Consider the following 16001-nt stretch of genomic DNA (forward strand, 5'->3'; position numbering starts at 1 on the left):
TCCAAAAATCACAGAAGACAAAACAGCTGAACCAGCTCGGTCGTTCACGTCTTTATCAAAACAAGATGAAAAAGTTACTTTTGTTGCTTCTCTTCTGTCACGTCTCATCTCCACGTAAGATCACATTTGAATTCTTTTCTTATTTCTAATCATTTTACATCAGTGTGCCATTGCTCTCGTTTGTTTCTTGTATCTAGACATCATTGAAGATGAGGGAGACCTCAATGATATCCCAGATTTTAAAATAAAGGTTATATATGAATCTTCACTTTCCACTTTGTTCCTGTGGAGTTCCGGGACACACCTGTAGTTTAGTTTCACTTTCCCTTCAACATGATGACACTATTTGTTTTAACTGAATCATACTGAATACCTCATATTCACGATGAGTGTGATGATGATGATGTTTTTATATTTATACTGAATGTATAAACCTTGTTTGTCCTGCAGTGAAACACTCAATCAAGTCTTTCGTTACTGCATCTTCTGGAGTCCCAAACTTCCCAGAGCTTGTGGTTGCTACAGTGGTGGATGAACTTCAGTGGGGTTACTGTGACAGCAACAAAAAGATAGTAGAACTAAAACAGGACTGGATGGAAAATTTACTTAAAAACCATCCTGAGCAGTTGAAGTTGATAACTAGTGAATGTTTTAATTATCTGCCTAACAGCTTCAAAACCTGGATGGATCACTTTAAGCAACGCTTCAACCAAACTGGAGGTACAGTATTTATGAGTGTTATATGTTATATTGTAATTATATACTGCATTGTTAAAAGGCACAGTCTCTGTCTCTCAGGTTTGCACATTCTCCAGAGGATGACTGGCTGTGACTGGGACGATGAGACTGGAGAGGTCAATGGTTATGAACAGTTTGGTTATAATGGAGAAGACTTCCTAGCATTCGACCTGAAGACATTGACATGGATTGCTGCAAAACCACAGGCTTTCATCACCAAACTGAGTTGGGATGCTGAGATATCTACAATAAAACACAATGAGATTCTCCTCACTCAGCTTTGTCCTGAGTGGCTAAAGATGTATTTGAACTATGGGAAGAGCTCTCTGCTGAGAAAAGGTAGAATCACATTTCCTGATGTAGTTTCATGAACACAACAATGTTCATACAGTCTGTTCAGACTGAACTGCCATTGTGCCAGTGTGCAGTCAGTGAGTGTCAGTGTTTTAAAATAGAAATACTGATGTTTTACGGAACATTAACATACAGTAGTTGTTGCTTTAAACTGTAAAAAAAAATCAGATCCTTCTTCTCTGTCTATAGTTTCCTTCTTTGTCTATGATGTGGAGATTATGTAACTGATGAGTTGTTATGTAGCCCTGTCAGATGTTTTTTTATAACTCATAAGATTGTATGGGCATGTACATGTAGTGCATTTGCCTAAAAGAAAAGTTGTTTACATGGTGTAAGCCTAACTTACATCTGTTGAGTCTGGATTTCACTTAAAGATACACTACATAGGTTTTGACCACTAGTAGTTCTATATAGTAATCTTTTTATTAGTTGATTTCTCCCTCTCTCTCTCTCTCTCTCTCTCTCTCTCTCTCTCTCTCTCTCTCTCTCTCTTGCAGATCTTCCCTCAGTGTCTCTCCTCCAGACGTCTCCCTCCTCTCCAGTCAGCTGCCACGCTACAGGTTTCTACCCTGACAGAGCCATGATGTTCTGGAGGAAAGATGGAGAGGAGCTTCATGAGGACGTGGACCACGGAGAGATCCTCCCCAACCACGATGGATCCTTCCAGATGAGTGTTGACCTGGACCTTTCATCAGTCCCAGCTGAAGACTGGAGGAGGTACGACTGTGTGTTTCATCTCTCTGGTGTGGAGGACGACATCATCACCAAACCGGACAAAGTAGAGATCAGGACCAACAGAGGTAAGACTGGAATAGGAAGTGACTGAAAGATGTGTTTAGTTTACTTCAGTTGTCCTGAAGTTCATGATTTATTGATTTGTCACCTTTCTGATGCTGTGTGTAAGCCTACTGTTTGATATCTGTGGCCATACTACCACATACACACAAAAAGCCTGAACTGCCAGTTAGCGGGCTAGCTCCCTCAGCCTTTATTTCAGAGACACATTTGTACAGTTGACTGCTGTCTTAAAACTGATTACAAACTTTACTATTTCACAGAGCAGTTTAAAGCTAACAGGACAGCTTCCTCTGTTTGGTGGAGCTCTAAACAAAAGTGTCTTTTTTTGGTGGTTTAGCTTTTGTCATCTAGTTTAATATGGAACAAGCAAGTCATTTTTTTGTTTTTCATTTTAAACCAATGCACACAATCCGTTGCAGGAAAAACCAATATGCAACTAATTCATCAGTAATGTGTGTACAGTAGGTATAATACACAGATGAATGTACTTCTGTTCTAACCTGTTTTGTCTATCTGGTTGTTGACATATTGTTGTTATTTGTTCAACAGAGAATCCTTCAGACAGGACCATTCCCATCACTGCTGCAGTGGCTGTTCTTGCTGTCGTCCTCGCCGCTGCCACTGGATTCATTTTTTACAAAAACAAGAAAGGTGAGACAGGAGAATGGAAAAGTTATCTAGCCTACTTTTGGATTTGCAGTTTACAAAAAGATTTGAGAGACTAAACGAGTAAACTATTTTCTCATTTACTTGCAACAAGCAACCAACAGAGAGACTGTAACATGATGATAATGATGATGATGATGATGATGATGATGATGATGATGATGATGATGATGATGAGGATGAGGATGAGGATGAGGATGATGATGATAAATGTAAAAGGTGAAAGGTAAAAGATATTTATTTAACATAACTAGGAGAATGAGTAGGAGAGGATCAGATTCAATGGGAAAAGGTTACAAATTATGTTCTGGCATTTTGAACTGTGACAACTGTAGGAATTTTACCCAAAATAAGGCCCTAAGGCTTGTCAAATCTAACTCCAATTTATTAATTCCCGCGCGTTCTTTCATCTGACTTAAGTTTACCAGAACACAAGGATCAATCTGAGACAAAGGGTTCAGTTAAGCAGAGTTTACAGAGTCCAGCATAAGAGTTACAACACAGCTGTGGGTTCACAATCAGAGACTAAGTTTCCCTAGCAACAGACATAAAGTCAGAGCTCGGTCCACCAAGTTGTCCTCCGAAATGATCCTCGATCTAAGCTTTCCCTGTGTCTTTATTCTCTCCTCACAGGGGGGTGTCTTCTAGTTTCTAGACTGAAACTATTATCTTCACAAACACACACACCAAGGTCTTTCCTGTTTTCTGCTTATATGTCTGGTACACAATGCACTCTTATGTCATAAAATGCTTCTACTATAGTTAAAGGCTTAAGCTTAACCTTCTATGTGTCAGAGACATTTCCTTGACCCAGTTCTTCAATGACTGCACACAGCTAATATTTTAGACAAGTGAAATGATCGTCGTCTCTTCTTGTTTCAGCCAAACTCCCTCCACAATGTGAGTAGAACTTGTTTTTATTCTATTGTATCTGGTCTGACATGCTGTTACCAGGATGTTTTACTGCAAAACAGACATGAGTAAAGACATGGAGATTATAAATTAGTAAATTATTTTCTCACTCAGGGATTAATCCGCTAACAGAGAGACCATAATATGATCTAAATAAAATGGAATTAAATTGAAAGGAATACAAAATCGGAAAAAAATTCATGAAAAGATTTAAGAAATAATTAGATATTTGTGTGACAGCAATAACAGATAATTGAATTTGCATGCATGGAGTTGGAGGCTGCTGGTTGCAAATGTCACATTCAAGTTGTTGAGTCAGCTCATTGATTGTGACAGATGGAGCATGTCTCTTGGTTCTGGATAAAACATCAGATGCTAAACCTTTTTCAGAGGCTGGAAATACTGAACACCTTTTGGTGGATCTGCAGAGTTCATCTGAATAACCAGCCTCTGGACAGGCTGCATCATCCTCTGTTTATTAAAGGCAGCTCAGTAACAGTGGCTTTTTCCTTACAGCTCCTGACAACAGCTCTGAGCTCTCTGAGAAACTGAATCCAGAGACCTGATTTACAAACACATCCTGCACTGGTAAAGCAGTAAACTATTCACATCTCCAGTTAAACAGTTTGTGTGTGTGATTAATATCGTTTCTGTATTATAGGTTTGTATACTCAAACGTTCAGTTCATATACTCACTATATAACTCTATAACTCTATTTGTACTCTATCTAGATATGCATATGGTTTGGGTCTTATAGATAAACTACTGTAACATGTATGGAACCATCCCGATGAAGTAGGGGTAAATAAAATGTCCTCTCTGGTGTTTGACAATTTGACAGCAACATCCTGATTATTTAGCATAATTAAAAGAAAAATGTGTAAATATTCTGATTATATATTTATTTTAAAGTGTGTTTTTGGTCTTTAAGAATCTCAGCCATCACTCAGCATGTCAGATGTGTTTGATATTCTCATATTTTTTGTATTTTATTTGAGAATCATTAATGTCAAATAAAATTACTCTTACATTCAAAATGCATCAATGTCAGTTTTTTTTTCTGTTGTCAGAGTTAAGTAAGTGTGAAAACTTCTGACTCAGATGTATAAGATTTTAAACTTTATTAGTCAAACTAAAGGCAGAAGTCCGAAGCTGTTTTCTGGACTCACTGTCTGATCTTTCAGTCCACTAAACCTTTGTTCCAACCCAGGTCTCTGGAGGAGAAAGGAAGCAGCACAGAGGCTCTTAGAGTCTGACACTAGACTTATTTATTACAGGAGCAACAACTAAATGAAAGTGAACTCGTAAAAGAAGCAAGCTACATGTTGTGTTACATGATACAATGTGTTTTGGACTTTAGCAGCAGACAAGCCCAAACAAAGAGCTTTAGTGGAAGCAGGCAGGAACAGGTAACTTTAAACCCTTCGTCAGTTCCTGTAGAGCTGGATAACTTTATAACACAGCCTTGTTCTGTTTCTCTGAGTGACTCATTCATTAAGTTAACATGTGTTGGATGTTTATGTGTTTATTAACATCCTTCAAATTCAAAAATGCATAAGTGACTTAAAATAGGTATTTCATTTATGGGACCGTGTAGTCTTTTTGTTTAAACCAACCAGATTTAGCTACAATCTCTCAGCCTATCACATTCTTGCTGTCAATAATTAAATGTTCTCCTCTTCGTTGCTTTCACCGTGAATTGCCGCGACCCTCCTCCCCGTTCACCTCAGTTCATCATTTCCATCATTCATATGTGTATATAAGACATGTCAGCATGGATACTTGTCATTTAAAAAATACAGATATCAGTGATCAAACAGATGTGGTTGTCATGAAGATAAAATGGTAGGATGAGTATTTCACCAAAGATCTGTCAGGTCGGCTTTTAAATGTCACATTGGAAATATTGGGATTTTTTTTTTATTTGATAAATTGATTTGCAGTTTGAAGTTCATTCATCAGCCTGTGCTCAAAAAACATATTTTTCCTAAACCATTCTGAAGGGGCAGTACAGAAGATTTTCACTTTCAGATAGAATATAAACACATTCTGTAAGCATCACATTTACAAGATGATATATTCCCTTTCCCCCTGACATTAGGGATATAATATCTGCTCTAATCTTTCTGATACAGGCCACAGATAGAAAATGTTCTGCTGATGTTGTTGTAATTCCTGCTGGTCACCAGTAGAGGTCAGCACAGGTTACAGATCTACTAATCACTCTGAATGTTAGATCAGAAGAAATAACTGTTTATTGATCCTCAGAGAGGGGAAATTAAATTATGTAACTGATGAGTTATTATGTATCCCTGTCAGATGTTTTTATAGCTCATAAGATTGTATGTATAAGATTGTAAATGCACATGTAGTGCATTTACCTTAAAGAAAAGTTGTTTACATGGTGTAAGCCTAACTTACATCTGTTGAGTCTGGATTTCATTTAAAGATACAATATAGGTTTTGGCCACTAGTAGTTTTATATAGTAATCTTTTTAGAAGTTGATTTCTCTCCCTGTCTCTCTCTCTCTCTCTCTCTCTCTCTCTCTCTCTCTCTCTCTCTCTCTCTCTCTCTCTCTCTCTCTCTCTCTGCAGATCTTCCCTCAGTGTCTCTCCTCCAGAAGTCTCCCTCCTCTCCAGTCAGCTGCCACGCTACAGGTTTCTACCCTGACAGAGCCATGATGTTCTGGAGGAAAGATGGAGAGGAGCTTCATGAGGACGTGGACCACGGAGAGATCCTCCCCAACCACGATGGATCCTTCCAGATGAGTGTTGACCTGGACCTTTCATCAGTCCCAGCTGAAGACTGGAGGAGGTACGACTGTGTGTTTCATCTCTCTGGTGTGGAGGATGACATCGTCACCAAACTGGACAAAGCAGAGATCAGGACCAACAGAGGTGAGACTGGAATAGGAAGTGACTGAAAGATGGGTTTAGTTTACTTCAGTTGTCCTGAAGTTCATGTTGTATACTTTATCCTGCTTTGCTGTGCAAGCTTACTGTTTGTTCTGTGTCCGCCTACTACGCACATACACAGCTGTGGCCACACGCCACCACACGCACGCGGTGCCGCGGGCTAGCTCCATCAGCCTTTATTTCAGAGACACATTTGTACAGTTGACTGCTGTCTTAAGACTGATGCAAACTTTACTATTTCACAGAGCAGTTAACAGCTAACCAACAGCTTCCTCCATGTTTTACTCTGTTCCTGCGAGAGTCAGCACTATCATGATGGTTCAGCCAACAGGTACAAATATATGTCGCTCACCAAAGTGAGGCTCTAAATAAAAGTGTTTTTGTTGGATTAGCTTTTGTCTTTTGGTTTATTATGGAATAAGTCAGTCATTTTTTAGTTTTAGTTTTTAAACCAATGCACTCCACCTGTTGCAGGACAAACCAACATGTAATTGGTTCATAAGTAATGTGTGTACAGGTGTTAATAAATAGATAGATCTGTTCAATACTTCTTTGTCTATATGGTTGTAAACATTGTTCTTTTTTGTTCAATCTGTGGCCATACTACCACATACACACAAAACGCCTGAAGTTAACGGGCTAGCTCCGTCAGCCTTTATTTCAGAGACACATTTCTACAGTTGACTGCTGTCTTAAGACTGATTACAAACTTTACTATTTCACAGAGCAGTTTAAAGCTAACAGGACAGCTTCCTCTGTTGTAAACAAAAGTGTCTTTTTTGGTGGTTTATCTTTTGTCATCTAGTTTAATATGGAACAAGCAAGTAATTTTTTTGTTTTTGATTTTAAATCAACATGCTATTGATTCATAAGTCATGTGTGTACAGTATGTATAATACACAGATGAATGTACTTCTGTTCTAACCTGTTTTGTCTATCTGGTTGTTGACATATTGTTGTTATTTGTTCAACAGAGAATCCTTCAGACAGGACCAGTCCCATCACTGCTGCAGTGGCTGTTCTTGCTGTCGTCCTCGCCGCTGCCACTGGATTCATTTTTTACAAAAAGAAGAAAGGTGAGAGAGGAGCAGTGGTTTAATTGGTGAGGTATATGGCCATCTTATTGTATCTGCATATTCTATATGATTTGTATTTAAGCTTTGGGTAACAAAGAAACCCAGATGAACTTTAGCCTACTTTCAGAAGACACATCTGGAAAAAACATTATCAATGGACTCTTAAGCCCTATTCGCACGGGATAAGTATTACCTAGGGACCTCTTGTAGTTTATAAATTACCCCCACACGTCTGTATTTCGTCTGGCGCATTCACACGGGATAACTGAAGTCTGTATTTTACTCAAATTTACAGACATTATCCCCCGGATATGATGTCAAAACTTTTCATTTATAATTGACAACGCAGCCAGTTAGACCCCAAATCACAGAGATGCCGATTCGCACAGGACTAATATTATCACAGGACCTCCGTTTCTCGGCGAAATATGGTAGGTCATTTGCGGGGGAATTATTACTTTACAAATTACAGACATGACCGATTCGCACGGGATTAAGATCACAGACAACCTCCGCGATTATTACAAATGACTGGAGGTCACCAGGTAATACTTATCCCGTGCGAATAGGGCTTTAGACAGAGCCAGTTGGCATGAAGCCATTGGTTAGTTATCGATCCCACCCCAATTCATGGAATATACACATGTGGCACACACACAAAGAACTTTAGAGTGACTTTTGAGAATCTGGGAAACTGGTCGCTCTCCGAGCTCTGCAGAGCTTGTACATGATGCTGATTTCTTTGATGTAAATAAACCTTTATAATCAAGAAACAGTGTCGATGGATTCCTTTCCACACAGCAACGCAGCATCGCTACAAAATACACCACATTGGCTTTTGTAGGGAGGGGGAGCCCTTATTTACGGGGAATGGTCATCATTCAAAATCGCGCCGTAAAATGACTTAATGTGTTTTTATACCAAAGGGGCTCTTTTTCCAGTATTAATGGCGTAAGGTAGGGTTGATTAGTTATTCAAACAAAGAGAAATACTTTACAATTCACTTACTTTATTATTATTTTTTTTTTTTTTTTACCTTTTATAGGCTAATGTAAACAGGCAGGCAATGGATTTCACCCTTGGAAAATGTATGAATTTGAACATGTTTGAAAATATTGGTTGGCAAATATGTAAAAATCTTTTTAAACAAGAAAATTATGTTGATTTAAGAGAATCAGAAACCACTATTATAGCCTTTTTAACAGTGATTGGCTTGCCCAGCTTGTTAATAGCCAGTGTATGTTCATTTTAGCTTCCAGTTTGTTAGATGGCACCAACATTTGGTCTAATCATAACTGGCCTGGCAGCCCAAAGGCCAAGGTTTTGCTTCCAGATTTGTGTGCTGACTTATGATGTGGGGGTCTGGGGGTCCTCCCCCAGATTTTTTTTTAGCATTAAACACTTCATTTCCTGCATTTTGGTGAATTTTTATGCACCTATTTCTACTAGGCCTACCTTTTTCTGAATAAATATGCCTGAAATATCGTTATGTAAAGGGAAACATTACAATCCAAATCTAAAAACATAATGGAAAATATTGCAGTAAGGCTGTAAGCTGTATTGCTTTCATCTATTTATTCTCCTTTAGATCGACTTTTCAAATGATATCTGAGTCAGCACACATATAGCCTATGCATCATTTATTCTTCCCTCTTTTGCATCTTTTGTTTGGGAAGTAACCTCCGTAAATGTGCATATGACAATAATTCACCTTAGTGATACATTATTCATTTAATGTATTAATAAACCTCTGGACTGTAATATTTCAGATGTTTGAGCAAGATTTCTGCTCATGTGCAAAACTTTTTGCACATTGAAAATATAACTCATCCCATCTGTGTTCTCTGAGATTTGGAGGAGTTGTGATATTTTGTGAAAAAAATAAAGTTTATAATTACGAGCTATTACGAGAATAAAGTCACTATATTTCAGAAAATAATCTAGCTGCACCGTAGTCTGCTGCGCATTACGTGATTGGTCTGCTGATACGGTAGATCTCAGACCGTCTGACAGACACAGAGCCCCGTTTGAGACGTTTAGGGAAGTGGCTGTACGCTGCTCTACATCGGAGGTGGAAACCCGAAACTTATGGCAGAAATGCACGGAGCTCAAACGCGAAACATCTGCCGCAGCACGTCGACAGCAGAGCGCATCCATAAACCTGAAGCTGCGCAGCTTTTTACAGCGAGAGTGGACACTAAACGATGTCCGGTTTCATATTTGTAAGTCAACTTTCAAAATACATTCGGGGCTACACTCAAAACATTCGGGGCTGAAACCTCGGCAAAATGTTTGATGCTGAAGGAGACGGAGCTGAGCTCCGGTGCGCTCCGGCCCAATTTAACCTCTGGAGAGGAGAATGGAAAAGTTATCTAGTTTACATTTGGATTTGCTGTTTACAAAAAGAAAAAAAGTGAGAGACCAAAGGAGGAAACGATTTTCTCATTTATTTGCAACAAGCAACCAACAGAGAGAATGTAGCATGATGATGATGATGATGATGATGATGATGATGATGATGATGATGATAAATGTAATAGGTGAAGGGTAAAAGATATTTATTTAACGTAAATAGGAGAATGAGTAGGAGAGGATCAGATTTGATGGGAAATGGTGACAAATTATGTTTCCAAATCTGACAACTAAAAGTATTTGTCTTCTCTTCTTGTTTCAGCCAATCTCCCTCCACAATGTGAGTAGAACTTGTTTTTATTCTATTGTATCTGGTCTGACATGCTGTTACCAGGATGGGTTACTGCAAAACAGACTTGAGTAAAGACATGGAGTTCAGCTCATGAAAAATGGGGGCAAAAACAATTCAATCAAATTTTGATATTCTCTTATTTTGTATTTTTATTTTAGAATCATTAATGTCAAATAAAATTATTCTTACATTTAAAATGCATCCATTTCAGTTTTTTTCTGTTGTCAGAGTAAGTAAGTGTGAAAACTTCTGACTCGGATTTATACGATTTTAAACTGTATTAGTCAAACTAAAGGCAGAAGCTGTTTTCTGGACTCACTGTCTGATCTTTCAGTCCACTAAACCTTTGTTCCAACTCAGGTCTCTGGAGGGGAAAGGAAGCAGCACAGAGGCTCTTAGAGTCTGACAGTAGACTTATTTATTACAGGAGCAACAACTAGATGAAAGTGAACTCGTAATAGAAGCAAGCTACATGTTGTGTTACATGATACAATGTGTTTTGGACTTTAGCAGCAGACAAGCCCAAACAAAGAGCTTTAGTGGAAGCAGGCAGGAACAGGTAACTTTAAACCCTTCGTCAGTTCCTGTAGAGCTGGATAACTTACTCTGAGTGACTCATTAATTAAGTTAAAATGTCTTGGATGTTTGTGTGTTAATTAACATCCTTCAAATTCAAAAATGCATAAGTAACTTCTAATAGGTATTTTACTTATGGGAGCCTGTTTGTTTAAACCAACCAGATTTAGCTAATATCTCTACCAGCCTATCACATCCTTGCTGTCAATAATTAAATGTTCTCCTCTTCGTCGCTTTCACCGTGAATTGCCGCGACCCTCCTCCCCGTTCACCTCAGTTCATCATTTCCATCATTCATATGTGTATATAAGACATGTCAGTATGGATACTTTACATTTAAAAAATACAGATATCAGTGATCAAACAGATGTGGTTGTCATGAAGATAAAATGGTAGGATGAGTATTTCACTAAAGATCTGTCAGGTCGGCTTTTAAATTTCACATTGGAAATATTGGGATTTGTCATGTTTTTTTATTTGATAAATTGATTTGCAGAAGTTCATTCATCAGCCTGTTCTCAAAAAACATATTTTTTCTAAACCATCCTGAAGGGGCAGTGCAGAAGATTTTCACTTTCAGATGAATAGTAACACATTCTGTAAGCATCACATTTACAAGATGATATATTCCCTTTCCCCTGACATTAGGGATATAATATCTGCTCTAATCTTTCTGATACGGCCACAGATAGAAAATGTTCTGCTGATGTTGTTGTAATTCCTGCTGGTCACCAGTAGAGGTCAGCACAGGTTACAGATCTACTAATCACTCTGAATGTAAGATCAGAAGAAATAACTGTTTATTGATCCTCAGAGAGGGGAAATAAGATGATACAGCAGCACAAGAAATAAACCCCATAAAAATACAACAATAAAATAAAAAAATAACATTGTATGCAAACGGAGAAGGGAAAGGGAGAAAATAATTAGGATGATAAATTGGAATTATAAAGCACAATATAGCACAGTGTAAATATACTAATAGGAGAAAAACTGGTTTCTCAACTTCTGTATCATACGTCCAACTTTCATCAGAACAGAGACACTCCCTCCTTCCTCCAAAAAACAAAAAGACAAAACAGCTGAACCAGCTCGGTCGTTTACGTCTTTATCAAAACAAGATGAAAAAGTTCCTGTTGTTGCTTCTCTTCTGTCACGTCTCATCTCCAGGTAAGATCACATTTGAATTATTTTCTTATTTCAAATCATTTTACCTCAGTGTGCCAGTGCTCTCGTTTGTTTCTTGTATCTAGACATCATTGAAGATGAGAGAGACCTCAATGATATCCCAGATTTTAAAATAAAGGTTATATATGAATCTTCACTTTCCACTTTGTTCCTGTGGAGCTCCGGGACACACCTGTAGTTTAGTTTCACTTTAGCTTCAACATGATGAGACTTGAGAAGAAAAAAAGAAGAAAAGTGAGAGACCAAAGGAGGAAACGATTTTCTCATTTACTTGCAACAAGCAACCACAAGAGAGACTGTAGCATGATGATGATGATGATGATGATGATGATGATGATGATGATGATGATGATGATGATGATAAATGTAAAAGGTAAAGGGTAAAAGATATGTATTTAACGTAATAGGAGAATGAGTAGGAGAAGATCAGATTGGATGGGAAAAAGGTGACAAATTATGTTCTGGCATTTCCAATTGTGACAACTGAAATTATTTGTCTTCTCTTCTTGTTTCAGCCAATCTCCCTCCACAATGTGAGTAGAACTTGTTTTTATTCTATTGTATCTGGTCTGACATGCTGTTACCAGGATGTGTTACTGCAAAACAGACTTGAGTAAAGACATGGAGATTATAAATTAGTAAACTATTTTCTCACTCAGGGATTTCTCTGCTTACAGAGAGACCAAAAACAATGACTGTTTGACATGACCTGGAATTAATATAGATGGGAGTACTAAATAACATGTAATAAATAAAATGTAATTAAATTGAAAGAAATACAAAACCAGAAAAAAAAATACGTGAAAAGATTTAAGAAGATTAGATATTTGTGTGACAGAAATAACAGATTATTGAATTTGCATGCATGGATTGTGGATTCGATAGTAGAAAAAAAGCCTTTCAGTAACAGTGTCTTTTTACTGACCAATAAAATAAAATTAAAACTGAAAAGGACAGTTTAATTTTTGATTAGTTTTTCATTTATGTAGCACTTTAAAGCAAACAAGTTTGCACCAAAGTGCTTCTCAAAGACAAAAACATATGTATAGAAGCAGATATAAAAAGCTCTTGGGGTTGGAGGCTGCTGGTTGCTAATGTCACATTCAAGTTGTTGAGTCAGCTCATTGATTGTGACAGATGGAGCATGTCTCTTGGTTCTGGATAAAACATCAGATGCTAAACCTGTTTCAGAGGCTGGAAATCCTGAACACCTTTTGGTGGATCTGCAGAGTTCATCTGAACGACCAGCCTCTGGACAGGCTGCATCATCCTCTGTTTATTAAAGGCAGCTCAGTAACAGTGGCTTTTTCCTTACAGCTCCTGACAACAGCTCTGAGCTCTCTGAGAAACTGAATCCAGAGACCTGATTTACAAACACATCCTGCACTGGTAAAGCAGTAAACTCTTCACATCTCCAGTTAAACAGTTTGTGTGTGTGATTAATATCATTTCTGTATTATATGTTTATATACTCAAACATTCAGTTCATATACTCACTGTATAAATATACTCTATTTGTACTCTATCTAGATATACATATGGTTTGGGTCTTATAGATAAACTACTCTAACATGTATGGAACCATCCCAATGAAGTAGGGGTAAATAAAATGTCCTCTCTGGTGTTTGACAACTTGACAGCAACATCCTGATTATTTAGCTTAATTAAAAGAAAAATGTTGTGTAAATATTCTGATTATATATTTCTTCCATTGGGGTTTTTGAACCATTTTCTTTTAAAGTGTGGTTTTGGTCTTTAAGAATCTCAGCCAAGACTCAGCATGTCAGATGTGTTTGATGTTGTCATATTTTGTATTTTATTTTAGAATCATTAATGTCAAATAAAATTACTTTTACATTAAAAATTGTCAGTGTAAGTAAGTGTGAAAACTTCTGACTCAGATCTATAAGATTTTAAACTTTATTAGTCAAAGTAAAGGCAGAAGTCAGAAGCTGTTTTCTGGACTCACTGTCTGATCTTTCAGTCTACTAAACCTTTGTTCCAACCCAGGTCTCTGTCAGACTTAGAGTCTGACAGTAGACTTATTTATTACAGGAGCAACAACTAAATGAAAGTGAACTCGTAAAAGAAGCAAGCTACTGTACATGTTGTGTTACATGATCCAATGTCTTTTGGACTTTAGCAGCAGACAAGCCCAAACAAAGAGCTTTAGTGGAAGCAGGCAGGAACAGGTAACAGAGACTCAGATGAAACCGTTTACACAGAACCAGAACATGTCTAAAATCTCTTTTGGTCAGAGTGAAGTCCTTGTTCACCTGTAAGGAGTCATTCACAGGGGAACACACCTCATACTGCGGGGGAAACATTCACGTCTAATTAAACCAGGAAACAACTTTTGGACTTTCCAGCTCTACTTCTTTCTTTTTTTTAAAACAAGATGTATTTATGTATCTTGCTCCTCTTGTCTTATGTTTTATCTCCAGGTAAAATGAAATTAAAGTCTTAACTTTAAACCCTTTGTCAGTTCCTGTAGAGCTGGATAACATCATAACACAGCCTTGTTCTGTTTCTCTGAGTGACTCATTCATTAAGTTAACATGTGCTGGATGTTTATGTGATGTTTAATACATAAAGTAACTTTAAATCGGTATTTCATATATTTAATATGGAACGTAGTGAACATATCTTGCTGTGTGAGGTGAGGTGTGAAATGAGGAAGTAAGACCTTTTTCAGGAATACCTTCATGAGGTCTGCCCTGTGAGTGAGAGTTATTGGAAACTGGCCTCATCATGTTCATTGTTTAAAACACATTGGAATTGAATAATCCTTAAAATAGGAACAGGGCTTTGATAAACTATTTTACTGCTTAAGGAATTGACAACCAGTTATCTAACAGAATGATCTACTAAAAAATGCAAATCCATGACCTGAAAACCTGTGTCCAACAGTGAAACACTCGCTCAATGGTGTTTTAAGCCCCCAAAGTCTACTTCCAGGCAGTGCTGCGACCGTTGACTTCAAGGCACCTAACCCTGACCTTAATCCTAACCCTAACCCTAACAATAACCATAACCATAACCATAACCATTGCATAATCCTAGTGCCTTCCAGGCAGCGCTGCCTTGAAGGAGACGTTGGGGGCTTAAAACACCGATAAATGAACCACTCCATCAGGCTTTCTTCACTGCTACTTCTGGAGTCCCAAACTAGTTACAGGAAACAGCTGGAACTACAGTAATGCATTGATTATCATTTTGACTGAAAAGTTTAAATTTCGGACCAATCATACTGCAGACAATGTGAAAGCAAATATTGAATAAAATGAACACTAAATCCAGGTTCCTTTGTATTTCTTACTGTCTTTTTACAGCTAAGATTAAAAGAGGATCCAGAACTCTAATAAAGTTCCTGTCACATCAATATCTGAAACTATTTATAAGCTGTCAGGAAAACAAGTCAAACTGAGTCTAGAAATTAGATTTGATGACTGTGAGGGAACCCCAACCTGTGCTAGAGTTGAATGAACAGAGGTAAACTGTGGAGAAACACACTCAAATTGGTGCAAACGTTTAATGTAATAATTAATAAGTAATTTCTGTATCAGGCTTCAAAGAACGCCTCTGACTGAAAGCTCACAGAAATAGATGCACAAATATTCATTTTGTAAGTAGTTCAGATTTTATGAAGTCCCAAAACTTCAAATCTGCCACCCTTCTGGACAAGATCTGTATTATTTTGGTGGTTGTAGGAGTTACATATTACACCAAATAATCTATGTCAATAACATGTTTCTTCCTAAATGGGAAGTCTTTTATTTTTTACTGCTCTACTTTCTGGATTCTCAGTGTTACTTTTCATATATGATAAATTAAACATATAATTAAACATAAACATTTGAGAAAGCAGGTTTAGTGAAAACTCTGAGTTTGTTAACCCTGAGATGAGGGAAACTCTGTTTTTTCTGTTTCAGAAAGAGAGGTTAATCAAACCTGAGAGAGAGGGGTAACTCCAGCCCGTTTCAAAAAGAGAGGTAACTTAGCTAACCTCAGAGTCAGTTACTATGGTAACTGAGCCTGTGAACCTAACCTGATCGGCAGCAGGATTTCTTCT

General features: G+C 37.6%; 2 protein-coding genes across 2 annotated transcripts; both read left to right on the forward strand.

The window, feature by feature from the left end:
* The first annotated feature begins 9 nt into the window (after positions 1 to 9).
* Positions 10 to 13710, forward strand: LOC120571349 (major histocompatibility complex class I-related gene protein-like). The gene is made up of 8 exons (XM_039820253.1): positions 10 to 114; positions 451 to 720; positions 799 to 1077; positions 1590 to 1892; positions 2440 to 2541; positions 3439 to 3456; positions 3985 to 4056; positions 13247 to 13710. The coding sequence occupies exons 1-7, from the start codon at positions 66 to 68 to the stop codon at positions 4032 to 4034; spliced, it is 1071 nt and encodes a 356-aa protein (XP_039676187.1). The 5' UTR covers positions 10 to 65; the 3' UTR covers positions 4035 to 4056; positions 13247 to 13710.
* LOC120571360 (BOLA class I histocompatibility antigen, alpha chain BL3-6-like) lies at positions 6029 to 11792 on the forward strand. Its single transcript, XM_039820263.1, has 4 exons — positions 6029 to 6367; positions 7360 to 7461; positions 10136 to 10153; positions 11777 to 11792. Coding segments are annotated over exons 1-4 (342 nt in total). The 5' UTR covers positions 6029 to 6147; the 3' UTR covers positions 11779 to 11792.
* Positions 13711 to 16001: the final 2291 nt, after the last annotated feature.

This window comes from Perca fluviatilis, chromosome 13 (genome assembly GCF_010015445.1).
Source record: "Perca fluviatilis chromosome 13, GENO_Pfluv_1.0, whole genome shotgun sequence".
Classification (NCBI taxonomy): Eukaryota; Metazoa; Chordata; class Actinopteri; order Perciformes; family Percidae; genus Perca; species Perca fluviatilis.